The following is a 26,002-nucleotide window of genomic DNA, read 5'->3' as shown; positions in this document are numbered from 1 at the left end:
GAGATGATCTCTAAGATCTCTCCAACCCAAGCCATTTCATGATTCTATGATAACTAGCTTTGTGTTCAAATAAACTTATGGAGCCAAACCAGCTGTGCTTGCTTTGGGATCAGAACATTGCTTCTTCCAGCACTGCCCAGTGAATATTGAGGAAGAAGCTCATCTTTAAATAACACAGGCAAAACTGAAATGCTAGTCTTAACACCAACTGATTATATATTTCCAGATCTGTAATAACTGAAAATGTCTATTCCTTTAATCTTAAACTTGCCTACAGGAACAGGTACTGATTATTTTGTTCCACCCAAACAATCATTTGCAGTGTCCAGGTGCCAGAAATGTCTAATGTGAATCTGAAGGCTACTATGCTACTGATGTGTATATGAAAGGGGTACCATTAACAATTCAGTCTCATAAAAACAGACACTGTTAGAGTAGGGGTAAGACAAAAGAAGAAACAAAAGAAAATTTGTGTCTGAGGAGCCCTAAGTGAGAAAGATGATTTTTAAATGAGGGTTTTAAAATATCAACTCAGTAATAAGTAAGCTGAAAGAAAAGCAGGCGTTGTGCTCAGCAGGCAGATACACAGCATGATCAAACATCAGTAGAAGACATGAATCATTCTGCAGAAATTAGAAAGGATTGGAATATTGAGAACTAGAGAAACAAATAAAGGGGGAAATAAAGGCTAAGAACACAAAAAGCAAAGGTAATTTTCATTTTGTTCTTAGTTACAGCAGTGTTCTTTTAAGTGAAATCAGTTGAACTACTGTGGATTCATACTGGATTATTGTGATTCCTAATTAATCTTTTAACTCTTACCTAATCAAGCAGATGGAATATAGTGGGATTTTACACTACCCCTCACTAAAATAAAGCTGATTTGGTATAGCTCAGTAGTTGGGGTGCACATGGTAACATAATACAGGAAATCTTTAACCAGAAAAAGTCATTAGGAAAGAAAGAAAACAAACACAAATACAAGAAAAAAAAAGGATCCATAGATGGTAAGATTTTTATTTCAGAAAGGTTAAGAGTACAAGGTCCTGAGATGTAACTATAAATGGCAAGAAGGTTTACCTATTCTGAAAAGATAGTAAGAGAGAACAATACCATCAGGTTCCTGGAGGATTTGTTTGCAGTAACGATATGTGCATCAAATGCACTTGAAACAAAACAAATGTAGTCTGAGAAAAGTTGTTAGCACTAAGCCCAGAATTAACCAAAGTAGAAACCTAACATGAAGCTATACTATGGAAATAATTTTTACAAAGATAAACGGGGCAGCTTTAGTATGATACAAGTTCATGCAACCCTGCCTTTAGGGATCCTGCTACAAAACAAGATTAATTCAATGAGGGGGAAACCCAGTTACTTGCAATACAAAGCAAGGAAGGCACTTACAACTCCAGCACAAGTAACATAGAGGAAACTGTAACATAGAGAAAAAGTCTTTCCATAGAAGAGGCAAAGGACTTGGGCATATTAGTGCGTCACTAATCATGAGCCAGCAAAATGATGAATCTCTGAATAAAAGATAAACATAAACAAATGAGCCTCGGGTAGCCTTGTCTGACTGAGATAGGAAGACATTGATGTTGCTGTCTAATGCACAAAGGGGAATTCACTGAAGTACTAAACTTACAGAGTCAGCCACTTTCAAGGAAAATGAATGTAAGGTAGAGCAACTGTAGAGAAGGACGGAGTAGAGAAGGCTTCTTTCACGTAGCAAAATGTTGAAAGATATGATTGCTGTCTACAAATAGATGTTGAGCAAATACCAGCATCAGTATTCAAATATAGGTGACATCATTGTCACCAATCAGATGTGCACAAACAACTAACCAGGGATGTTCAGCAAAGACTTTCCAATCTAGAAAAAGAACTGAAAACATTTTGAATCAGTTTATGAATTGGAGTAAACAATATGGCCTCTGAAAACAACATGGTATTGATTAGCTGTGATAACTCAAGAGACTCCTTTCAGTCGGCTGTTCTGTACCAATACTTGGCAGCAGTGGAGTGAACTGTTAGGGGAAGGAGTGATACAGATTATATAGGTTCTAAAACAAAAAACTGTTTTGTTGTTGAAGAGCAGTTCATCACAACCTCCTTTTTACCTCTTTCTCACATATCCCCGCTTTCTCCTGTATATTTCTCTGCTGATAATTCACTGTTTCTACTGTGTCCTCTGCCAGATGTCCTTGCTGCCTGTATGCCATGTCACTGGTCCCTGTGACCCGAAGTCTGGCTGTTCTGTCCTATTCACCTTTGCTCATATGACCTTATTCCTGCTAGAGGTGCCAGCTCTAATTCAAATAGGTGTCATGACTTCCTGATTTGCAAGCACCTTCTCTTCCTCTCCCCTTTTCAGTGGGCAGGCCATTATTTATGTTTTCACAAATGTTGACTGTCACATCTAAAAAAGCATGGGTGGTGGCCTACTCTATAGCAGTCACTAATGCTGATTTTGGAGGGCTGAATATGCCTGCCAGCACTGTGGAAGGAGTGCCTCAAGCTGCGTTGGGGGTGCTCCTGGCCGTGTTTTATGGCCTGTCGGCACTGAGGCAGGTGTTACCCTTGGCTGCTAGAGAGGGAGCACATGCTGCAGAGCCGGTGGAACTTTCCAAGGAGCAGCTGGGACCTGCAGTCACTGCCTGCCAGGAAAACGTGAGGGGCTCCGGGGCTGCTGTCTGGTGGAGAAGCTGCAAGCTCTGCACAGTGCTGGGACAGCAGGGAGCAAGGTGGAAAGTTTGGAAGGGGAGTTCTACTTCTCCTTTTCAGCAAAGATGGAGGGGTAGGACCTCCAGGTCAATGATCAGAAGGTGGCCTAAACAGAAAGCCATGTTATCATGGATGCAAATGACCCTTGCTGATTAGATCAGCTACTGATTTAGTTCACAGTTCCTTGTGCCTCACTGTGGCTTGGAGCTACCTTCAAGGGAAGCGGCCTTTCATGGGAACTCCCTCTTGAAACAAGTACAGAGAACAGATTGTGTGAATGGACTGCATTGGTGGTTATATTCTTTCCTGTAACTCTTATAATCTTGATTTTTCATGTTTGCTCCCAGATAATCTTTAACCATTTGTTAACTGTTCCTTTCTTACTGCCCAAAGCACTTCATTCTGTGTTTATTCTTTTTTTTGCTTCCTGCCTCCCTTTGAAAGGTCATGAGGCAATCATGCCTATGACAAATGTGATGTTGGCCTCTGGTCTTTCCTACATTACTGTCCTAAATGGATTCTGTTCTGCCATGTGACCACAGCTGGGCTGCTCCATGCTTTTTGCTTCCATCAGAGGTCTAAGGCTTCTGTGTGAAGGGCCCTGCTAAAAAAGCTCTTCCTCTCTTCTTTGCAGAAGTTAAGAGCCTGGCCAGTGTCATCTTTACATCCTATTTGTCTGTAAGGATGCAGGCGTGCTGGAAGAATCTCTTGACACCTGTCAGAGGTTGCAGTTAAACCACACGTGCTATGCATTAAATGTACCTGGGACCATTCTCTGGCACTTTTGCCAGGTGCTACAGAGTGTATTGAAGCCCAGCAATTAACTCTTTCTGTTCTTCCAAATAAGATGCCTGCATGACCACAAGCAATGGGTCTAGGAATTGTCTGTTCTAGCTCCCAAACTACGCCTGGGAATTGTTCTGGACAGCATTAGCTGGTCTGAGCCAAAGATGTGCCAAGGGTCATTTCAACAGTTTAATGCTACAGGCAGTTGTGATCCAGAGCTCAGGTTCATTCACTGGCATTGTTCAGCCTGCTCCTGCTTAGAACTACTGAATACATCTGTGGAGGCTGAGCCTGGCTTTTGATGTACGTTCATACCTACAAGATAACTACAAAGATGCTCCAAGGCACAGGAAAGTCCCTGTACCAAAGTGCCCTGGATCCTTCAGGGGAATGCAGTACTTCTGTAATCCGTACCTGTGGCTGATCCTGTCCTTGCTGCTGCAGAACAACAGCGCTTATCCTCCCCAGACTATTGCTGAGAGGCTCACTTTGGGTTAGTGAGTGCTGTGTTTTGGTGCAGTAACCCACACTTGCAATATTATGAATGCTGTGTCCAATATTTTTTTGCAAACATAAGTGATCCTCATTCTATTGAAATAATAGTATGTATGTTCATCTTCTAATTTGCCCTCTCTCAGCATACATACTGTGGAGGCATATTTTTCTTAAGACTACTGCTGTTCAACAATTAGCAGCAGCTGAAAAGAGTCCCTGTTTTGAGAAAGCTTTTTATTCAGAGTTTGCATACACTCACTGCCCTTGGAGCACAGCACGCAGGGCTAAGGTGAGAACACCTTATTCTGGAGGACTCAAGTCATGTCTCTGGATAACTCTGCTCTGTGTTCAAGACTTTTTCACTCCTTTTGGCACATTTCAGTGCCCAGTTCTGTACCTGTAAAGAAACATTTTGGTGGTTAGATTTGCTTAGGAGCTCCAATTCCCTTAGGTTTTGATTCTAAAATCTTTTATATCTGAGTCTCTAGAAAAAAAGACCTACATGGGACATGTATAAGCATGTTTTTTCTGAACACTCGATTCCTTTTCTCACAGCAGCTAGATCTGGTACTCTTGCTTTAGACAAATATATCTGTTCCTTTTGAATCTTTGCTTCACATAATAAAAAATTGATATCCTGCTGTTTACTCTGTTGAGGGTAAAACACTCATCAAGTACTTTTAGTATCTATTCTAGCACATGTGGCATTATTCTTTGTCATTGGTATTATACTTCTTTTCAGCTAATCTCACTTTCCAGCTAATCTTCCAGCAAGTAACAAAAAGCTATGGAGATAAAGCCTCTTTTTATTTACCTGCAGCCACCTCTGCCTAGAAACTTGCTCCTAGCAATGAGACCTATGCTAAACTTCTTGCTTAGGCAAAGGAACTGGATTGTTTGGGGTTGTCTTTCTCTCTCTCCCCCTTTGTATTATCAGAATAAAATGTTCTTTTAAAGGCAACTGGTTTCATTGAGAGAAAACCAACAGAGAAAGAAAACCAACCACGCCTGATTGTTTGTGTTTGGTTTATATCACCTTGTGTCTCCTGGTATAAATCAGAATGAAGTCTAGGGCATCTAAGAAGTTGTTCTCTCTTTCCCACACTTCATAGCAATATCTCCCCCACCAGTACACTCGAGGCAGTAACATATTACAGTTGTCTGCAATGCACTTAGTTGATTGGCCAGCATCAGCATCCTCTGCCACTACCAACTCTTATCACTAAAGTCATCCAAGTCTGTCCTCTCAGTCAAGATATCTTCTTTCACCACTCTCCATTGCTGTGTTCATCCCACAAAGTACGTGTTCTCTCCCCTCTTTCTCTATATAAGGACTCCCTAATTAAGCTTCCCCATGGATGCCCAGTGAAGGAGACCTGCAGAGACATTGGACCTACTTTACCAAGAGATAAGTCATCCAGTGTCACCTCTTAAAAAGGAATACAGTTTCATCAAGAAGTTATTGAACTAAGTAAATAAGTGTAATTATAATGGATTAGAGTAAATATTCTCCTGTAAAATAGCTTCCAATAAAAATATGGCATTGCTAGGAGGATGTGATGTTATTTACTACTTAATAGGCAAGGCATAGAAGAAGTATCTTAGTGGATTCAGTGTTCAGGTGGGCAGCTGAGATAAAGAAAGACCGTTGAAAAACACCCTGATTTTCAGGCTCCTGCCATTTATGACTCACAGTCTTGGTGTTTTCTCCAAGGTCATCCTTGGAGAAAAATCATCCAGGTCTCTTGAATGCTCCTCTAGTATCTACCCACTTTAGCCACAGGGTTATTTTTCCTTGCACAAGTAAAAATTAGGCCCTGGTGCTGGAGGAAAAACAAACTGTTCCAGTAACCAAAAAGATGTCAACACAGATGTTAAGAAAGAAGAAGAGACAGAGGGTGTTTGTTTCTGCTTTTACATCTAACAACTGCTGTGTTTGTGGTTCAGCTGAGCAGGAAGTTCTACAAGGAGGAGACCCAAATGGTGGTTGGCTCCTGTCTGAGTCATTCCCTTTTGGTAATGTTTTATACCACAACAAGGCAGTTCTTAACTCTCCACGTGAACCGTGTGACAGGATTGCATTTTGCATAAGGCTCAGAATGAAATTTAAATACTGCTGGGTTGCCATGGAGTGTTGGACCCTATGGCATTGTAGCTGGTGGAAGGGGGAAGCTATGTGTTAAGAGATGCAATCAGAGATTGGAAGGGTGTTTGGAAGACAAATTGTATTTGGTATACAACTCTGACTTTAACTGATTTTGCTAGGTTGCCGCTGGAAAGATTTTTGACTGGGGGAAGACTGATAATCTAATTTGTCTTCCTACCCCAGTGAGCGGAGATGAGAGGTGCCTTGGAGAGGTAAGGGGAAAGATGACATGAACCTAGTACAGGTTATTTTCTGAAAGGCACTGCAAACCACTTCTATTTACCCACAGCCTATTTCCTCATGAAGAAGCAGTGCTGGCCAACAGGGAGGGTGGTTGCAAAGTTTCAAGACAGGTTCCCCGAGCTGTACTCCAGCAAGATGTGAAGCCACTGAGTTACTATCGGGATTACTCTATTCTTAGCATCCCAGCGTGTGTTCAGCCCCCACATACCACTATCTAAATATAGTCCCTACTGAAGGACAGATGCTGCCAAGTAGGATCTGACCCCCTCCTCTTGCATTCTGTTCCTGAAAGCTAGACTGAATTCCCCAAGATACATCCAATAGTCAGCATGTCCTTTTGTTTCCCCAGGGCTGTACAAGGAAAGCTTGTACTGTACTGTTAAAGCCTGATCCCAACCCTGGCCTCTCCGGCCTCTCTTAGCACTGGCCTTCCCTTCTATACCTTTTCTTATTCCTTTCATCCTCTATTGTCACCTTCACTCTTTTTTCCCCTTAATTGTTTCTGTCCTTCTCCTTCTGTCTGACTGAACATGATCAATGAGAGGAAGCAGGTAAAGTAAGAAAAAAACCCCATGCAGATATATATATATACATGTACCTGGATGCTGCAAACACCCAAATCTCTCTGCAAGAGCTCTTTTGTCACTACACAACTCCTGCTGAGAGGGCGGGGAGGTGGACAATTTTCTGAGAAAATCTGTTCCAGTTTTTCACACTGATTTGTATTTCCAGTAGCATAAATCAATAAGACTCTGAAATTGGGATTTCCTAAATCCATCTGATATCATAACAGGACATTCCTACCATTAGTCAAGGTATGCCATGGGAGAGTGTGTCTACTGAGGCACAGAGTGGAAAGCGTAACAGAGAGTTAACAAGAGGCTCACAGAATTTGTGGGGCTCCTCACACAGAAGGAGAGATCAGTCCTTGCCAGTGTGTGCTGGAAGGTCAGACAGTGCAAAACCTCAGGGCCAGGTCTGGGGCCAGCCCTGACCACTTGTCTGAGTCCATCAGTGCTGCCTCTCATGTGCACAAGAAAGCTCTCCAGATATCTGCTACAGGAAGCAGACAGGTTTTCTCTTTGAAATGCAGCTTTTTCCAGCCTTTCCCATATCTTCAGAACAGCTGTCTGGTGACACCTTCCAACCTGACTGCAGTCTAAGCAGAAGTTCCCTGTTAGTGACACTTCATGTGGCTCACTGGCTGCCCAGGAGAGGGCATCTTTTAGATATGGGGAGCAAGTGGCTCGAGCCTGAGGGCAAACTGACCTTCAGGATGGGCAGTGAGCCTGGCTTTTGCACTAGGCATCCACCTTGTCTTGGGCCCTCAAAGGCTCAGTGCTGCCCTTGCTGTAAGCAGGGCATGCAGGCTGTGGGTTGTCATTACAGTCTCCACAGCACTGGGCTGGCAGTCATATAAAATCTGGCCGGCATGTGCTGGTCTCTGTCCAGAGGCTCTGCAGCCTCCAGTGCACTGCACCCTGCTGTCATGGTTGTGGATTAAGTCCTGTCCTTTCTGTTTGACGAGCTTTCTTCCTTCTCTCGCTGCACAATCCTCTCTGCCTTTAACCCCTTTGCCTTCCTCCCTAGCAAATCAGTGGGGTAAGGATTTGGCATAAAAGCGAAGCTGCAGATAGTTCGTTTCCCTCTGACCCCGGGAAGCAAATTCATAAAATTCCAGGGGGGGGTTATAAACCTGCGGGAGACTGTGCCAGAAGAAACATGTGCTATTTTCAGACTCAGTAGGTCTCTTCCTGTGCTGAAAGAGAGAAAGCTTTGCCTGCTCATGATGCTCAGCCCACATGGGACTGCTTATGTCCCACCAGCCTGCTCTGATATAAAGGTACCTGGAACAGCAGCAGGCAGTGTTGGGAGCACAGCCTGATCCTTCCTGCCTGGGAATACTGAAAACTTGCCTGCAAAGTCTTGCATACTGTGGGACCAGAGGATTGCAGGAAGCTTACTGTTGCTGCTCTGGCTGGTCACCAGCCCACATCCAGTCGGTTTCAGTGAGCATGGAGGAATACGATGGGATGTGAGTAATGCTCTGAGCACCTGCTGACAGCCTTTAACCCCCAGCCCCGTCACTCCATAACTGGGAGACATACTCAGCAAGTATGTTCCCATCCAGTGCTAAGCACCAAGCACTTGGCCATGGAGCAGCAGCTGGCCTTTTGGGGAATACCAGGGGACACTCCTTCTAACCTCTCTTCAACTTCCTAACTCTCTTCTTTACCTGCTGTGTCAGTAGGCAGCATTGGAAAATGTGTCTGCTATCTCTTCTCAGTTAACAGTTGTTCCTTGAGGGAGTATCAGGAAGCAGCATTTATACTGTAACAGCAGAAAAGTGGTTCTTCAGCAGTAGTTCATTATAGACCCACACATTCTCATTCCAGGCTTATATTAACAAGGAGGGAGATAAAGGACTAAAATGACAGAGGCTGATGGATGTGGCAGCTGGGGTGAGCCAGTCCCTATTTTAAGCATGCAGGCAAAATTTGGGGTCAGGCTGGAAAGGCTACAGAGCGATAAAGTGCCAGTGAACACAAAAACAACTTGAAGCATAGCCCTCCTCTTTCCATCTTCTTCCCGAACACCTCTTGGTCCTGCTGACAGGCTGACCTGAGAGGAGTGCTGCTCTTGCCTGCACATGAGCCAGCAGGGTCGAGTTCTGGGTGCAAGCACACCCCATGGGTGCAGAGGTCTTGGGCCCTGAGCCCAGCCAACCATGACATGGGGCCTCCTTAGTGCTCCAGCTCTCTCCTTCCCTGCTCCTCTACTGCCCCTGCAAGAACAATGACAGGGCAGCAATCCTCCCACATCCACTTCTCTTTCCTAAGGCTGCCATAGGAATGCAGGCAAAGTAACTGAGACTGGTTGCTTCAGCACAAGGCTGTAGGATATGGGAGAAGGTGCCCTGCTGTGTTACCTCTCTGCAGGATCTGCCACAGTTTGTTCACTGCACCCTCTGTTAAACACCTCTGCACTGATGTGTCTCTCACTTAACTTCAAGATTCAAAGAAATACTCTAGAAGTATCTACAAATCCAGTGTATTACTACCTTGGTCCTGATGTGCTCTGACCCAGTGTTTTTTCCTGAATATTCTTTTATGTGCAAAATGACTCTATTATGGGTGCCAAGCTGTTCTACAAGACTATCTCCATTCCTTGCCTGTACTGGAGAGGTCGGTGGTTTTTGGCTGAATGGGCATTTGGTTTCCTTGCTTGCTTGCCCTAACAGAAAGGCTGGGCTGTGTTGGTAAAAAGCTTAACTGATGGATGATGGAACAAAAGGGAGAGGAAACATTTGGTGTAAGCTGGCCATGAGAGGCCAGATCCAGGAACTAGCCTGGAACTAGAGACTCCAGCTCCATTCTCAGATATAGCAATGCATATCCAGCACAACTCCTGTTAAGGCTAAAGATTTATTCCAAGTTTACACTTGTGTAATAGGACACCATATGGCCTGATGCAGATGTCCAGAAATACACTGGCCAAAGCCATTGGAACAGGAATGCTTAACAGCAGAAAGTACCTCTTTCACGACAGAGCCACTATCTGTCCCCAGTGTCAGCTTCCATGTGGATGGTACCTGCAGGGGCTTTGCATGAGAGCCAGGGATCATATCAAGGAAGCACGGTAGGCTCATGCAGAGGGACACACAGTCATGTACATGCATAGTCTGGAAAGAGTTTCTGTTCCCTCTCTGAAATAAAAGCTCCCTAAGCAATTTAGGAGATAGGGAGCAAGAGGAGAAAAGCATGCAGATGTTCTTGAGTCTTTCATCTGCCCTGAAGAACTCGAACTAGGTTGGTGATCAGGCCAGGCCACCTGTGCTCAGCAGAGAAGTTCTTGGAATTAACAGGAATGCAGAGACCATAGCCAGGGCTATGCAACAGGACTAGTTCTTCACCCTGGCAGGAAGTAATCTTAGGCCTTATTTTATTCTGTTGGGGACAGAGCAACAGAAGGGACAGCAGGAAACAACTGAACTGAAATGCTGCTGTTCTTTCCTTCATCTCTGTCCTCTCTCCTGCTTTTCCAGATCCGAAAGAGAAGCAAAGCATGCCGTGGAGGCCTGTGGGAAAATGATGTGCTAGTATCTATCAATGGGAAGTCATGTGCTGGCCTTTCTCATGCTAATGCCATGCAAATCATCGATTCTTCCAACGGCATGCTCAACATCCGTGTGAAAAGGTAACCTGCACCCAAGTGCCAGTGCTGTGACAGCGCAGACAGCAGGGCAGCTTCATCCAGCACAACAGCTCTCCACACCTAGCAGAAAGAAGGCAGGCAGGAAGCCTTTGGTTTTGCCATACTGCAAAGTGGGAGGGCTAGGAGGACTTCTCCATGGCTAACATGCGGCCATCTCAATGTTTTGCCCTGTCTCTGTGCTGCTCTCCAGAGTGACTGGCCCCGGGGCTGAACTGACCCTAGACATCCCCACCCCTTAGGCTGAAGGGAAGTGTTTGCAGTGTGAGGGCTGTGCTGGAAATAATGAGTTATTTAGGCTTCAAGCAAGTAGAGGACATAGGATATTTTATCTCAGCAAGTAACAGACTCTGGTTCATTCTGGGTATTTACTGTTCTGTAGAAATGGATTTGACTATACAATGAATAATTAAGCCAGGACAAAATCACCCAAGTATTTACTACATCAGGCCAGTTGTAGTCCAACAGTCTGTGAACTGACTCCCACTAAGATTAGAGGTGTGTGGCTGAGTCCCCTTTTATGGGAAGAAATATCTCTGCCAGTCTCTATTTCAGCAGAATAGTGGAGATCAGCTCAAATGGAAGCACAAAGATGGTCCCAGTAAGGTTCCTCATTCTCCCTGTGCTAAGTTAACCTAGTGCCTCAGTACATGCTGGATGTGGCCCAAGCTGTAAATGAATAATCATATAAAGATGAAGGCAGCAAAGCTCTGTGAAGCCCCAGCTAGACAAAACTACTGCCAAAACAGAAGCCACCCTCAGAAAAACAGAGGCTGGTGAAGGGCGCTGGGAGATGTGATTTTCTATAGACCTGAAAAGGCAGAGCACTGTGAGGAATGAGGAAGGACAGCCACGCTGGTTGCTGACATCCCAAGAGCAGGGGCAGAGGTGGGCAGTGCTCAGAGAAGGAAAGCCTGAGCATGTAGGATCTTCCCCTTGGCTTTAGGTAAAGCACTGGTGCCTTCTGATGTGCTCACTCTATACCCTAGCTGTGATTAAGTGGGATGAGTACGTTCTATACAGGGTGTCCAGAATAGCTCCTGGTCCCTTGCCAAGGCCTTATCTCACCCCTGCAGGCAACAGGTGCCTGGGCAAATTCCAGTGGGGCAAAATCAGCAGACTTTGAATTAACAAAGTGACAAAGGCAGGCTTCTCCCAGTCCTCTGGGAGCCAGCATTGCATGGTTTGAAAATAACATAACCAGTTGGCTGCAACCCAGAGTAGTGGAGAAATCATCACATATTGCTTTCTTGATCACATCTCCGTTCCCACTTCAGATTTATGTTCCCAGAGAAAACACCAATCAAGCCTGTTCAGAAAGGAGAGGTAGCTGGATGAATCTGGAGTATGCGTATTTCAGAAAAAGAGGGAGGGAGAGACACTGTGACCTGACAGTGTAGAACAAGAGAACCCGTTCATTACAAGCAGTAATGCTTTTTGGTTATTTGGTTGAGTATTTAGAGAAGACGAAGGACTGCTCTATATTGCTTGTGGAACTTTGAGTTTGCTCCTCACTGAGAGTTCATAATGGCAAATAGTATTAAAAAAAATAAACTGCCAGAGAAACTGTCCCACCCTTAGCTTCGACAAAGGTTTGCATCTGACGTGAATAAAAATTTTTCACAGTTTTGAACTGGGATCCAAGACATGAATTCCACAGTTTTAGAGAGGCAATGCTGTCTGCCTGGCTTCCTGGTGTGCATGTTCAGAAGGCAAGTACTTAGGACTCCTTCATAGCTCTAATAAGCCCTGGCAACTCTGACAAGGCAAGTAAGAAGTTCCCAGCTCCATCTTTATGATCTGGAGTCAAACTGCCACTGAAATCCAGACTCACTCTTGAGGAGCGGGAAGACAGAGCAGGCTCTTTCCCTGTCAGCACAGCCAGTTCTCCTTCCCTCTGGCAGTCAGCAATAGGGCTGACTGCCCCAGTCTGCCCTGCACCTACTCCAGACATCCTTCCACATGACTTTCAGTCTTGAAGTCTCCATACAAATGCCACTATGGATTGGACTGGCTGGCATGATTGCATATGGTCATCAAAATCTTGGTACCTAACGGTGAAGCAGTCCCACAGTGAGCAGGCCAAACATCATGGTGGTCTCCTATCACAGGATACTAGAGCGCTACCCCAAAAAAACACTTGGGCCTTTTAATCCTAAGTACTGGCTACTTACTACCATGTCAGGGCAAACAAACAGCACTGACTTTTTTGTTTGGAGCTCACTCTGATCTAAAGTAGTTTGGGGGTGCCAGGATCCACAAAGCTGACACAGCTCCATGGTGCAGTTCCAGCTGCAGGAGCAGCTGGAGTGCAGTGTGGTAGCTGAGACACCTGCGGTAGCCCGCTGACAAGTTGCAGGCTGAAAGGCATGTCCCACTGTCCTGGGGAATGCTTGCTCTGCAGGTATTTGTATCCCCAGGAGAAATGCCTGGGGAGCTGATTAAGCTGGCTGGTAGCATTTTATGCTCTCAGGGCATTCTGATATTCAAGTGTTTAACACCTGGTTTCCATAGAGCTGTGAAGCAGAAAATCAGGATGAGAGCACGTAGCTGATGTCAGAGATGAGTCTGCCCTTGAAGTCTACACTTTAGGTGTCTGTATCTCCTGAAAGACACTTGAAACACCATTTTGATCTGTAGCTCTCGCTCACATGTCAGGGTTTCCTTCTCGCTTAGCCCCACAAACAAGACCTCTCTCACCACTTTTCCTTCTCCCCACAGGATAGTTGGTGGGGACCAGACTGGCCCATGGCTCCAGCGTTCCCCTTCTCCAGGGCACCATACACTCACCCCACCATCCCTGCTCAGCCCCCCGGCACAGTTACTCAGCTCTGAACCAGCAGGAGCCCCGGCCACCACACAGCCCTCACAGCCTCGGAGGTCACAGAGGCACCTGGAGAGCCTCACCTCCCCCCCGGACAGCGAGGCCTACTATGGGGAGACGGACAGCGATGCCGACAACGTGGCCCAGGAGAAGCACCGCCGGGCTCGCAAGAAGAGCCCGCGCTCCCCCCCTGACAGCACCACCAGCAAGGTGGATGCACCTCTGGATGAGGTGTCCCTGTCTGAACAGAGTGGCTACGAGAGCATGCCAGAGGCTGCTGCGCAGGGGGGAGCAGAGGTGCCCAGCTCCAGCGGGGTGGCCAAGAGGGAGATTGTCTGCCTGCCTGGCAGCCGCACAGACACTCCATTCTCAGACAGCGAGGGGCAGTTGCGGCCACCATCAACAGAGGGACGGGAGCCTTCTCCAGAGGCAATGCTCCTGCCCCATGCCACCAAGGCTATCCGAGCGGAACGCCATCTCATCCCCATGGTGGGGCCGGTGGAACATCCGATTGATGAAGACCTAACCACCACATATACAGAGAAAGCCAAGCAGGCCAGTAAGTTCTCTGCACCCTGCCATTCACCCATACCCTTTTCTTATTCTGGATCTCCTTCCAAAAGCCTAATTCCTGCAAATATCAAGTGGGTTAGCTCCTCTAGCTTGCAAAGAAGCAGAGTCAAACCAGACCTGCAGAGACTGGGGTTTCCTGTTGCAGCCGGGTCTGCCTCACCCAAGATGTCCCAATGAACAGATAAGAGAAAGGGTCTGGATCAGGGATCTGGGAGTCACTCATAGAAGCTGCAGCCATACAACCAGCTGTGGCTCTAGCACCCTGTTCAGCTCACTTCTCCATGGGTAGAGCCATGTCGTATTACATATGATTAAAGACTGATGAGATAATTTTCAGTCAGCATAGCCCTAAAAGAGTCTTGTCAGTAAGTCATTTATTTCTCTCACCATGTCGGGAAGCTCAGGGAGGGACTTGTCTACATCAGCTTTTGGAGGAGGTTTTTTCTGCAGGCACTCACTCCAGCAAGGGTGTCCATGTCTGGCAGCAGTTTGTGAGCTCTGCTAGAATTGGTTATTGGCAGAGAAGAGTTGCCAGCAAGGACAGGCAGGAGCTGGTAAATCAGCTCTTGAGACAGTTCCTTGTAGTGCAATCCATTATAGTCAAGACCTTTCCATGTGGAATAAAGTACTGAAAAATGTAGTGTAGTATATAGGTGATGAACCTGAAGTGACCTTAATTGTGAATATCTTTCATAGTTTTTGCTACACATGGAGTATTTCAAAGCCAAACATGAAGGCAGAACAAGACGTTACCAGATTTCACAGTTGTGATCTATCCAATAACATTGAAAACAAGGTGATCAAAACCTTATTTTCATATGAGTACCTCAGTGTATAGTATGATTGACTAATTTACACTTCTCTGAACCTAGAATAAAAGAAGGTTTTAAAAAAGAGGTTTAGCTGGAGGACAGAATAGAAAACAGAGACACAAAGATTGCTAGACTCAATCAGAAATAAAGCACATGGATTCTGACTTCTGATTCTCTGCTTCAAATAATAGACATTTTTACGCAGGCCAGATAATACTGCCAAGCAATTATTAAGCCTCTCTTTTATCTTTCCCTTGGGCTAAACATTCCTTTATGTGTTCTGCCTAAGGGATCCTATAGAGGTAACTTTCAAATCTAGGTGCTTCCATCAGGCACTGTCTTCCTGCTCTTCCCAGCGCTGAGAGGACAGACTCAGTTGGATCCCTCATGTCTGGCCCTGCTAGGCAGTGTAATCAACCTGGTGCCTCGTACTATTTCTTCCCAGTCTCTAGCACTCATTTTCCTTAGGACAAGAAAGAAAGTAGCAATTTCAGCCTCCCTGAAGATGAAGTTATTTTTCCTCTCTTTGAATAATGTACAAGCATGAGGTGAATGTTGAGAAAGGCATGTTCAGCTGCTCCCTGCCACCTGATAGTCCTAGCAGTGGATGAGCAATTGCTTTACATCAAGACTTATTTCCATGGACAGCATGAGTACAGAAGGATCCCAGGAAAGCTATGTATTTAATTCAGAGCATTTCTGATGGCAAAATAATATCCTATGGCAGGAGGTGATGCAACAATATTTCCAGCTAGAGCTAGGGTTCCCAGAAGCACTTCAGACTGAGATAATGCTTTATTTTCTCCTATTACTCCCCCATTGCTCACCGCCTTTCTGGTTTATGTTTGGCCATGGGTGTCCTTATGAAAGAGTTACTCTGCCATGGATGGCAACTCAAACAGCCAACTTGGTCTTTTCTTGGGTTAGGGATCTTGGCAGTAATTGAGAAGGCACAACTCTACATCCTGATCATGCTGGAGCACAGCAGCCATTAAAACAAAAGTCAGGTTCAGGAGCCAGTAACTCTGTGAAGGAAGGAAGCAAGGAAGAGAGATGGAAGGTGTTCATTACATGGTGAACAGAGCTAAGGAATAAACCCAAATATAAACACATGAGGATGTGGAACTGCTGAGCTGCATTGGCTCCATGGGGAGGCTGCTTGCAGAGGAGCTACTCACTGGCATGGGAGGCACATGGTAGAGCATCTCTTGCCAGAAAGATGCAGCCTTGGTGAGGATGTTTGGGCTAGCATTGCTTCAGCTCCTACAGCTGCTCTAGGCTCCCATGGAGACAGCAGAGTTTAAAGCTCTATTCCTCTGCCTTTCCTTAGAAATATCCACGGCACACTAACCTACTCTGGGACATGGAGACTCCTGTGTTTTTCTAAACAGGAATGCAAAAGCAAGCTCATGGTTTAGAAGCTAGGCAAGCTTTTAAAATCTGACTTAACTACAGTAAGTGACTTGGACTATCAGTCATGACAGCCTAAGGCTCACCATAAATGAACTAGACATTTAAGGACCATTCTGAATACAGAATCAGATGTTTGCCTTCTGAAGCACTAATGATCTAAATATATTCCCAGAGCACTCACTCAACACACCCTCCTTGCCTTGCCATGGCTTTCTTCATTATGGCTCCAACAGCTGCACCACAAGAATGTGAAAACCTCCTTTGGGATTTATTGGGACTGTTACACAGAGGGTTTTTCACCTTTTCTTCCCAGAATGTCGTGCTTTCTCATGCCTGCTCTGATGTTTTTTCCATTTTTGTGGGTATTTCTCTTGTCCTTTGTTTTAAGTCTTTCTAACTTTTCACTGTCATTTTTAAGCTACAGAGACTATCTCTTTCCCATCCTCTTTACCTGCACCTCAGGCAATCAGAATTGCAGGTACAGTATTTCTAGATGAGTATTTAGAAACATCAAACTTCTATATGAATAACTGAAATCCCAGTACAAGAACAGAGATACATAATAATTCTTTTACACACCACCAAGAGTATCAACTGACTTCTTCACTGCTCTATTGCCCCTGCAAGAATCTCAGTAAGACTGCTACTGCTGTCAGCTCTTAGGTTTTGCTTTGTTCTTTACTTCCCAGGGCTTTTGTAGACTTTTATCCTCACTGCCTGCTTTCCAGAGCTGTGAGCTTTCCAGATCACAGGCAAATTGACTCAGCCACCCTGCCTCCTCTTTTCCGTCTGATTTTCCCTCGTTTCTGATGTTGTTAGAAAATCTGATCTGTGCTGACTGCATACTGCCCTCTAGACCATCAATGAAATGAACAAATGCTTCCTATAACTCCCTCACCATCTTTCCCAGTTGTACCATGATAGGTCATCAGTCTTAATGCCCTGATTGTTACTGATTCATTTTCTCTCAATTATCATCTTATTAACATTTCTCCAGTACGGTATTTCTGCCTTAACTCCATTAACTCCTGACAAGCAGAACTGCTTTCTCTGCCATTGCTAAGAGGATACAAATCACGTGGTAAATGCTGGAGGTGACACTGCTGTCTGACACTTGCTTTGCATCACAGTAACACGGGAGCAAGTGGAGCTCACTTATTTATACTAGGCAAGGATTTGACTCCCTGAGCAGAACACAGTGTGGTGGCGAGGACCAACAGCCCAAAATCAGGATTTGGCAGTGGGTGGTGTGGAGCAAAATCAACACAGGAAAGAGGGGGCAGCAGCTGCTGGTGCCACTGTACGAGGCCCTGTATGTCATCAGCTGCTAAACTGAGCTTTTTCATCCCCAGCAAAGACACGGTGTCTTGGAGCTCCTTAGAGAGCCAACAACCCTTGCAGTGAGGTTTGGGCCTCTCTCTTTCCAAAGTTCATGCTGTATTTGCACATTGGTACTGGTTCATTTTTTCAAGCCTATGGGATAAGCATGTACGTCATCCCAGCCCTCCACAGGACACGTGACTTAGACATGCCTGCTCAAAAACCACTCAGAGCATTGCTGGTGCAGACCCCTGGGGCACTGTGGGGAGCCACACACCACCCAAATGGGGGGGAACTTGTCATACAAGTAAAAGGACTTCAGTCTTCATCACTACCCAGTGGCTACCATGCACCCCCATGTTTTGCTCAGTGGGGTAAGAGAATGGCCAGCAAACAGGGACTCTTTGCTTTATTTTAAATGAACTACAGAACAGTCATATTTGTGAATAGCCAATATTTTACCTAATTTGTAGAAACAAAAGTACAAATTTGTTTCCTTCCCACTAAAACTGTAACTTGCTCTCTCTAAAGAGGTGATTAATCCCTGGGGAAACCGGGGATCTTTAGGGCCTCAGTTTGTCATCACTGTACAGGGCCAAACTACATCCCTTCCTGGGATTATTTATGTGCCACTTGGACAGTGCAGAAAAAAGGAATAGATAACAAGACAGAAAATACTAATTAAAAGTCTGAATGAGTTTCAAAAGGTTAGCAGAAAGTGGGAGCTTGTGGCAGGGAGAATCAGACTACAGTTATCACAAGTCATTGCTAGTGAGGTTCTTTGTTTTCCCATAGCTCCTGCAGTGCCCTTCTCTTCTCACCCCACCCACAGAGGCTTGGGATCCATCTGAAGCCAGGGTTGCTTCTTCTCAGCCACCTATGCTCTCTACGGTGCTCTGTATTTTCACCCCCATCCTAAATCATCTCACAGGACAAAGGGCTCAGCCTTCTGTCACCACTGAAAATACCAATTGCTAGTAGAAGGCAGCCATACCAGGACAGCAGTCTATTCCTAACTTGCTATCACACTGTGTCAGTGCAAGAAGTGCTTCAAAATATCTCAATTTAAACTTATCCTCTGGACTATTTTTAGTTTGTAGGACTCAAGAGCCTCTCCATGTATGGTAGGGGAAGGGAGGGAAAAATGGGTGGGGAAATTTCCTCCTCTGCTTTATATGGGCCTGGCTGCCTGTGCAGAGTCATCAAAGATACTACATTCCATATCAGAAAAGGAAATCCTTCTTGTTTAAAGCGGATGTACAGCAGCATCACTTGAAAAGATAGGATGCTTACAAATAAGTGGCCTGTTCATCAAAGGGTCATACAGATTACCTCTTCTATGACTGCAGTCACATTTCTCTGCAGAGAGGGTGAGTGCATCATTACAATCTGTATAGGCCACTGGAGCCATGAACAAGATAAAGTACCTGAATGGCAGTTTGAACTTACTGCACTACATTTTCTACTTGGCTTTCAGTTTTGACAGTTGTGACTCTAATGATCACATTTATGTGGTTGTTAAACTAACTTGCTGCTTTTGTCATTCACTGCAGTCTAGGTTTAGGATAGTGGTCAACTGACCTGATCCTACCTGCTTTAAAGGAAAACAGAAAAGAATTCTGCTCAGAGCAGGAGATTAAAATTAATTGCCTGAACTACTGATCATACAGGAAGTCTGTTCCTAGCAGTATGAAGCAATGCTGAAGCACCCTTGACCCGTGCTACACAGTGAGCAGCCAGCAACCAGGAAAAGAAGGACAACAGCTTCCATGGTTGGATAACATATGGATAGTCTGATCTCACTTCAGCACACACTGAACTGGAAATTGCATCCACTTGGGAAATCAGTTTACATACAGTGCTGCAGCCTAGCTGTAGGTGTTTGCTTAAGAATACCCCACTTGATAACTAACATTCAGCTTTGAATTCTCTGCCACTTGGAAGGCATTTGTTAAAGAAGACTATGGTGAGATAAACTCTGGGCATCTGGAGCCCTCTTTCTCTACTTTTAGGCTTGAGCTTATGCCTTCAGTTCATGTTCCCCTATCGAAAATACAGACGTGATATTGTCAGGCTGAGGTATCAATGGTTTGGGTAGAATACAGAGATTATAAACTAGTGTTGCCTGTCTTGGCTAGTCAAGTTGAATGTTTCCTTCTTTCTTGAACCATCTCAAAATTTGTCACAAGGAATTGGCCATCTTCCTTGGGTGTTCTTACCGGAGACCTCCAGCATCGTTCCCTCGGGCGTCATTCTTGTCCAGCATTTCAGTGAGGATGCTGTAGGTTGTAGCACTGGAAGTAAGGCAGATAGAGCTCTGCTCTTCTCCACCTTTTTACCTCCCTGCTATCCTGCTGCCCCAAAGCCTGATAGAGACATAGATTAAGCTGAAAATGTATTAACTCAAGATAAATTCAGCTGCATATGATATTCTCTGGGAGGTGAAAGATCTTTAGTATTTGAAGATGAATGGAGGAAAATTATGATTTCCGAAATGAAAAGGTATATCCTCTCATTTGTCCTAGTATTTACACCTTATGAGATATCATTTGGGGCATCAGCACAGGGACTCTCCCTCTGGGTCACAGTTCCTCAGATATGATCAGGAATCATTCATCATCCTGCTGCTGGTGAAAAGTGTCGGCAGTTCTCTTCCAAGCTCACACTTCCATGGTCCTTGCAGAGCCCCAGCAAGTGACCACACCATGCTGCCACATACATTCAGTTAACATAGCCTGTCCTTGCACGTGCACTTCTGCTCTGACTTTGGATGTGAAAAGTTGATAGGGAACAATGAGATTAACACAAATTTTGCCAATAATACAGATCTCAAAGGTGATTAGAGCAATAATCACACTGAAATAACTATATCTATATAACCCCTGTCTTAGCCAAGCTGATAGTTTTCGGTTCCAGGCTTTTGAGTGCTGAGTTGAAAGAAATCGCAATGTAAACAGGCAATGGGAATCCTTCTCCTTGTCCAGTTGTTTCCATCAATTCTGAAAGTGATATGGGACTTCCTGACAGGGCTGGGACAAGTCTGCTCAGGGACAACACTGAAATGAGACAAAGTGATAGTGATGGATGAGGGAAAGACATAAAAGGTTGAGGCATAAGAGGACTTTGACAAGGGGTAATTAAACAACAGTCATTACTCAAAAGAAGTGAGAGAAAATTATAGCTAGAGAGGAGAAAACTGTCAACCTGGCAAATAATCATTCTCCAGTTTCACTTAAATCCATTGTAGGAAGGGAGATCAGTTTGTTGTGAAATGTGTAAAGCTTCACTGTCATCAGTGCATCTACCACTTATGTTAACCACTAATCTACCTCTGAAAGAAACAGGAGCAGAAACAGGGGCAAGTAGATTTGGCGTATCTTGATACACAGACTATACTGAAGGGACAAGGCTGAATCTTATTCTCTATAGAGGTGAAATGTAAGGAATTAATAGAAATTGTATCAGAATGGTCCTCAGTCCTTGATAAATACCCTGGAATAATGGGAAGAGTTTCAGGGAAAGAGAGCGAGAATACACCCTTCTAATAACATTGACTCTGAGGATAAGAAAAATATTAATAATAAATGTTTAGCTTCAATTAGGTGAATGAAGTAGTTCTTTAGAGCGTACTTTGTGGAAAACAAAATGAACTGCAAAATCAACATGGACTAATACAAAGCAGAAAGAGAGATAGTCTTTGACCTGCTCAGTAAGATAAGAATTTATGTCTAAAGAAACTTGGTGGGCACAGTATATGTTGGCTTCTCTAAGATACCTGATATGGTTCCACATGACTTTTCCAGCGAGAGAAATATGGATGAGATAGGACTACTGTAAGGTGACTGCACAATTGGCTAAGAATAGAACAGAAAACATACCTATTAATGGTTCATGATGTCATATTAGCTAACTGGCTAAGTTGGTAGTAGTGTTTCACTGGGCTTCTGAATCTAACAGGACTACCTCTATATTTTTACCCATGGAGCTTTAAAAACTAACATGTCAATCAAAGGTCCTCTCCACCTCAATGTTATATGACTAGCAAGGAGACGGATGATTAAAAATCCCAACCCTCCTCTCTTCTGTCAGTGGATCTTGTCCTCTGGCTGCATCTAGACGGAACGAGCGGTATGTGCTGTGGGGCACACCACAGCCCCGAAACTGCCACTGTTCAGAACGGGAACCCAGCTGAGACACCTTGCAGCTTTTCTCTGGTCTTTCTTCCCACAGAAACCCAGGTGTGTGTGGGGCACAGGTGTGTGTGGGGCACAGGGGAGGGAGGTGGGTTATCCGGACTGAGGAGCTCAAAAGTGTTCCCAGGTGATGGCCAGTCTCTTCGCGAACGAAGAACCGGGGAAGGTCTTTCCACCTTCCAGCCTGCGCATTGGATTTTTTAGGTGAGACACAGTGTGCGCGGAACTGAGCCCACCCTTTAATCCTGAGGTTCATCTGCCGGGGCCAAGCACGCTTGGACGGTGGCAGCGAGGTCCTCAGGACGTAGATGGATTGCCTTTTTTTACGGGCTAACGAGCTCCATCTGCCCGGGGAGGGGCCCCGACCGGGAATCGAACCCGGGTCTCTGCAGTGACAGTGCAGTGAATTTTCCCCTGGTATACCACTATTGTCTCCCTATTTTGTTTTTCAGCTGCCAGTTCCTGGTGGTGAAGCATTGTAAATGTGTTAAGTTTCTCTTGACTATTGTAGTTAGCAAGCAGGAACAGGAAATATCAGTAATACCATTTTCAATGGATGGCCTGGGGATTCAATGGAGATTGCTGTGTATTAATCACCAGATGATATAACACACGGAAGGTATATGGTTGTTGCATGAAAGGCTAGATTTTTAAATGTAGTTGGAGCTTGAATAGCTGCAGAAAAGGACTAAAATCTATCGGATAACAAGAATACAGGCAAGTGCTACAGGATTAAACAAGTCCACATACCCAGCTGGTGAGCATATACTTGTCTGTATTACTACATAGTAGATGCTGGAAATGTGAAAGACAAAGAGTCAATGAATCAGTGTTCTGCTGTCAGACACTAGCAGCAGAATTAGCGGATCCTAGTGTCCTTTTAATTTACATTTTGCATTTGGGATCTCATTCTCTCATGTCTAGTAAATGCAAATCTGTCTTATGTCTCTCACATTCAAAATGAGAATGCATAATCTCTTTGTTCTGTGTGTTCTTCAGTTTTTGATGCCTGATTAAGACTGCACTCAGGCTTCTCGCTTCCTATGGTGGGGTCTATCAGCTTTGTCAAATCACTTATCCCCACATAAACTTGTAGGAACATTGTATCTTTGTGACTTCAGACTCTTAAAATTAGCACGGGCTCGAAAGCTATTAGCATGAAACGGGGTAAGATCAAAAGACACGCAGCACGATTACATAAACTTTTCTTAGGAAATTGGGCTAAAACTGCAAAAGACTAGTGCATTCAACAGGTGCTGTCCTGGTAAAAGAAAGTTCTCCTTTGGCAGAACTTTGGCAGTGCTGTTGCAGAAGACCATGTAGAGAATATCCAGGGCCTGAGTGTGAGCCCTCAGCACAGAAAAACTGGACATGTGTGCTACCTTCTGCACTGGGGACACTTTTACATCGAGCTCAGGAAGAAAAGCAAACTTTCTCTCAACTGAGGGAGATTTTTCGAGTGAACAAGCTACTCAAGCAGGATATCATGAGACTAATGTATTGCAGCCATTCACAGTGATGTCTCCACACCCTCTCTGTCTCACAGAGCTCTTCAAGAGCAGCGTGGCTAAGAATGGTCAAAAATCTACAAAATGACTGGGCATGTTATTTTTTCCTATGGGCTGTCAACTCATCTGCAGAAAAGGTGATTTCTGTTTTTCAAAAACCAGGACATTGCAGTGGGGCAGTGTCTCACTGGGACACTTAAAATCACTAGTCATTCAAGAATATATACTGGTTTGGCAAGTATTTAATTATACAACCTCAGATACATGCTTAAGTGCTGCAGACTTGAGTAGGACTGAAGCATTTGCCTGTAGTATCCTAAATTGGAGCTGAAACCATATCTATGTTTTATATTATGCACAAATTATGTGATGGAACTGTGCGAATATCCAAGAATGAGAAACGTGTTTCCTATCCTGAGAGTTTTACCACTTCTTTCAAGTAAAAGAATATATACTCCTCTGCTGAACTGTTTGCAGTTTAAATACTGATCAAAGCTTGAAAGGTTGAAGCTTTCAACAGGGGAATACTTAGAAGGTCAATATAACCCATCCAAATCTTATTTTGAAAGGACTCCAGGTATGAAAAGTATGAGATGTCTATAGTCTCTAATGACTTACTGAGATATTTGCAACATTAGCCACGGAAAAATGACCTTGTCTAACATAAATAGCTCAAAGAACAAAATTCTAGGTGATCCCATGTGAAAAAAATAGCAGACAAATATAATTTCATCACAAGGAACAGGCTTTTTATATCTAAAATTACCAAAGTGCTTTTTTTCTATGATAATGTTTTTTTTAGAATTTGATTTTTGGTAATAAAATTTACCGTTGTTTGTTTCCTAGAGAACATGAACAGCACATCCCACCATATAAGCCTGCTTCTTCAGTAGTTTTCCTGAGCACAGATTTAAGTGCTTTCTTTTAATAAGGCCCGATCTTGAAAAGATTTATACTTTTTACACTTCTCTTTGCTATAATTAGTAATAGAAAAAACTTTGCAGGCTTTGCATAAAAATAATTTTTCCTTTTTGTGGATTTTTCCAACAGAATTCAGTGGGGACATGAAATTAGAGCTTTAAAAGCTGACAAAAAAAAAAAAATCAATAGAAATTATCCACCACACCAAGAGAATTTATGAGAGTTTTATAAGCCTTTCTTTTACTCTTCTTTCTATTGCATTTGAATATTCTTAATAGATACAGAGCTGTATTTCCATTCCAATTGCATGTATCAGATATTACAAGGTTTCCCCAAAGAGAACATTTGCCTATAGGTATAAATATTAATCAGAGACTGAATCACTTCCACTGCTCTTGCTGTAAGAGCCTCTGTACGCTCCATGACAGCTCTCCCTACAGAAATGTTCCCTGTGGGAGTTGTCTCCTTGGCCTGCAGCGATGGCCACTGGATTTCAGGAGGCATGGTCAGACCTTTGTTCTTTTGGACTCACAAACACTGAGGTGATCTGCTCGAGTCGTAGGCTACAGAGCTGCTAAGGCTGGTGCTGCTGGGAAGGAGAATCACAGGACCCTTGGCCTTGGCTCTGGGGTTCTCTCACAGGAGCTGTTGCTCAAGTACAGGAAGAGGCAGTAAGGCAAAGTGTGAGGAGATGCTGAGCAGGACACAATTGCACAGATTTGCAGACTCCCATCACCATCTATTCCCTTCCTCCCTGTTCACTACAGTCCTTACTACCAACATCTGATCTTTCAACACCTCTCAATCTGTAGTGCTGGAGCTTTGATGCCAAAACACCACTCCTTGGCCTCCAAACGCTCCATCACCCTCCCTGGACACAGCCACACTCTTCAGTTGTGTAGATAACAGCCTCTACTATTTTAATTCAATTAAACAACTTCACTGCAGGCACCCAGGATCCAATACTCCTCTGTTAAATATTCCTCAGTCTTGGGACACAATAGAAATCTGTATCATGGACTGTTTCTCCTCACACACACACACACACACACACACACACACAAAAGATGTTCCTTTCTCTTTTCTCCCTTATGTTTGCCTGGAGCTGGGTGCTCTCTGAGTGTTTCTGACAAGGAAAGTTGCTTTCCTCCTGTGTGGGTTTCTTATGCCTGTCCATGCTGGACACGTGCACTGTGTTAGTTTCATCTCTTTGAAGGGCTCTCTGGCACAGAAATTCTGGACAATGAGGAGTTGGTAACACTAACTTGAAGTTTGCACCTTTCTAACCTGAAGCTTGCACCAAAGAACCTGCAAGAATATAGGGTATATTTTCTTATTTTAAAATAAAAGAAAGGAGTTTCTCCTCACACAGAGTACGGTGTGGGGAAAAGAAGGAGGGTGTTTAAGTGCCAGGTGACAATGTCCATCACACTGCTCAGTGATGAAGCTATGAAGACAAAAATAGACAAAGTGACCTCATGGCTTTCAGCAGCAATGCCTATGAGACAAAAGAGAGGCTTTAAAAGGCTTGTGGAACTGATAGGAAAGGGCTTGGACACCTCAGAGTTTTGGTTCTACTCCAGCAGGGAACTGCTTTGCTCCTCTTTCATTGCCCCTCTCTCTGTTTATGGGGAGTTGTGAACTAAACGGGCTTTGTGACATGCCCAGCTCTCCAGGTTTGGACTCTGCCTTCTCAAGCTTGGATCAGCCTTATGCAGGTACAAATGTCTCTACTTTTCTATATTCTTCTTTCTTTTCTTTTCTTTTCTTTTCTTTTCTTTTCTTTTCTTTTCTTTTCTTTTCTTTTCTTTTCTTTTCTTTTCTTTTCTTTT

General features: G+C 44.2%; 2 protein-coding genes across 4 annotated transcripts in view; one reads left to right on the top strand and one right to left on the bottom strand.

Annotated features, from left to right (window-relative positions):
* SEC24C (SEC24 homolog C, COPII coat complex component) overlaps positions 1-26,002 on the bottom strand; it is a 110,281-nt gene that overhangs the window by 43,720 nt on the left and 40,559 nt on the right. The gene's annotated exons all lie outside the window — the stretch shown is intronic.
* The window catches only part of SYNPO2L (synaptopodin 2 like), a 49,458-nt gene that overhangs the window by 4,452 nt on the left and 19,004 nt on the right, over positions 1-26,002 (top strand). For all 3 annotated transcript variants that reach the window (XR_003571379.1, XR_003571378.1, XM_027885164.1), the window contains exons 2-3: positions 10,440-10,591; positions 13,328-13,989. Coding sequence is in view for 1 of the 3 variants with exons in the window: in XM_027885164.1 (XP_027740965.1) it covers positions 10,440-10,591; positions 13,328-13,989 (814 nt within the window). In the remaining 2 variants the exon portion in view is untranslated. The remainder of the gene's footprint in view (positions 1-10,439; positions 10,592-13,327; positions 13,990-26,002) is intronic.

The sequence above is a fragment of the Empidonax traillii genome, unplaced genomic scaffold, assembly GCF_003031625.1.
Source record: "Empidonax traillii isolate 1590-97213 ecotype Southwest subspecies unplaced genomic scaffold, ASM303162v1 scaffold162:size863265, whole genome shotgun sequence".
Taxonomy (NCBI): Eukaryota; Metazoa; Chordata; class Aves; order Passeriformes; family Tyrannidae; genus Empidonax; species Empidonax traillii.
The sequence above is the reverse complement of the archived record's forward strand: the minus strand, read 5'-3'. Positions and strand labels throughout refer to the sequence as shown.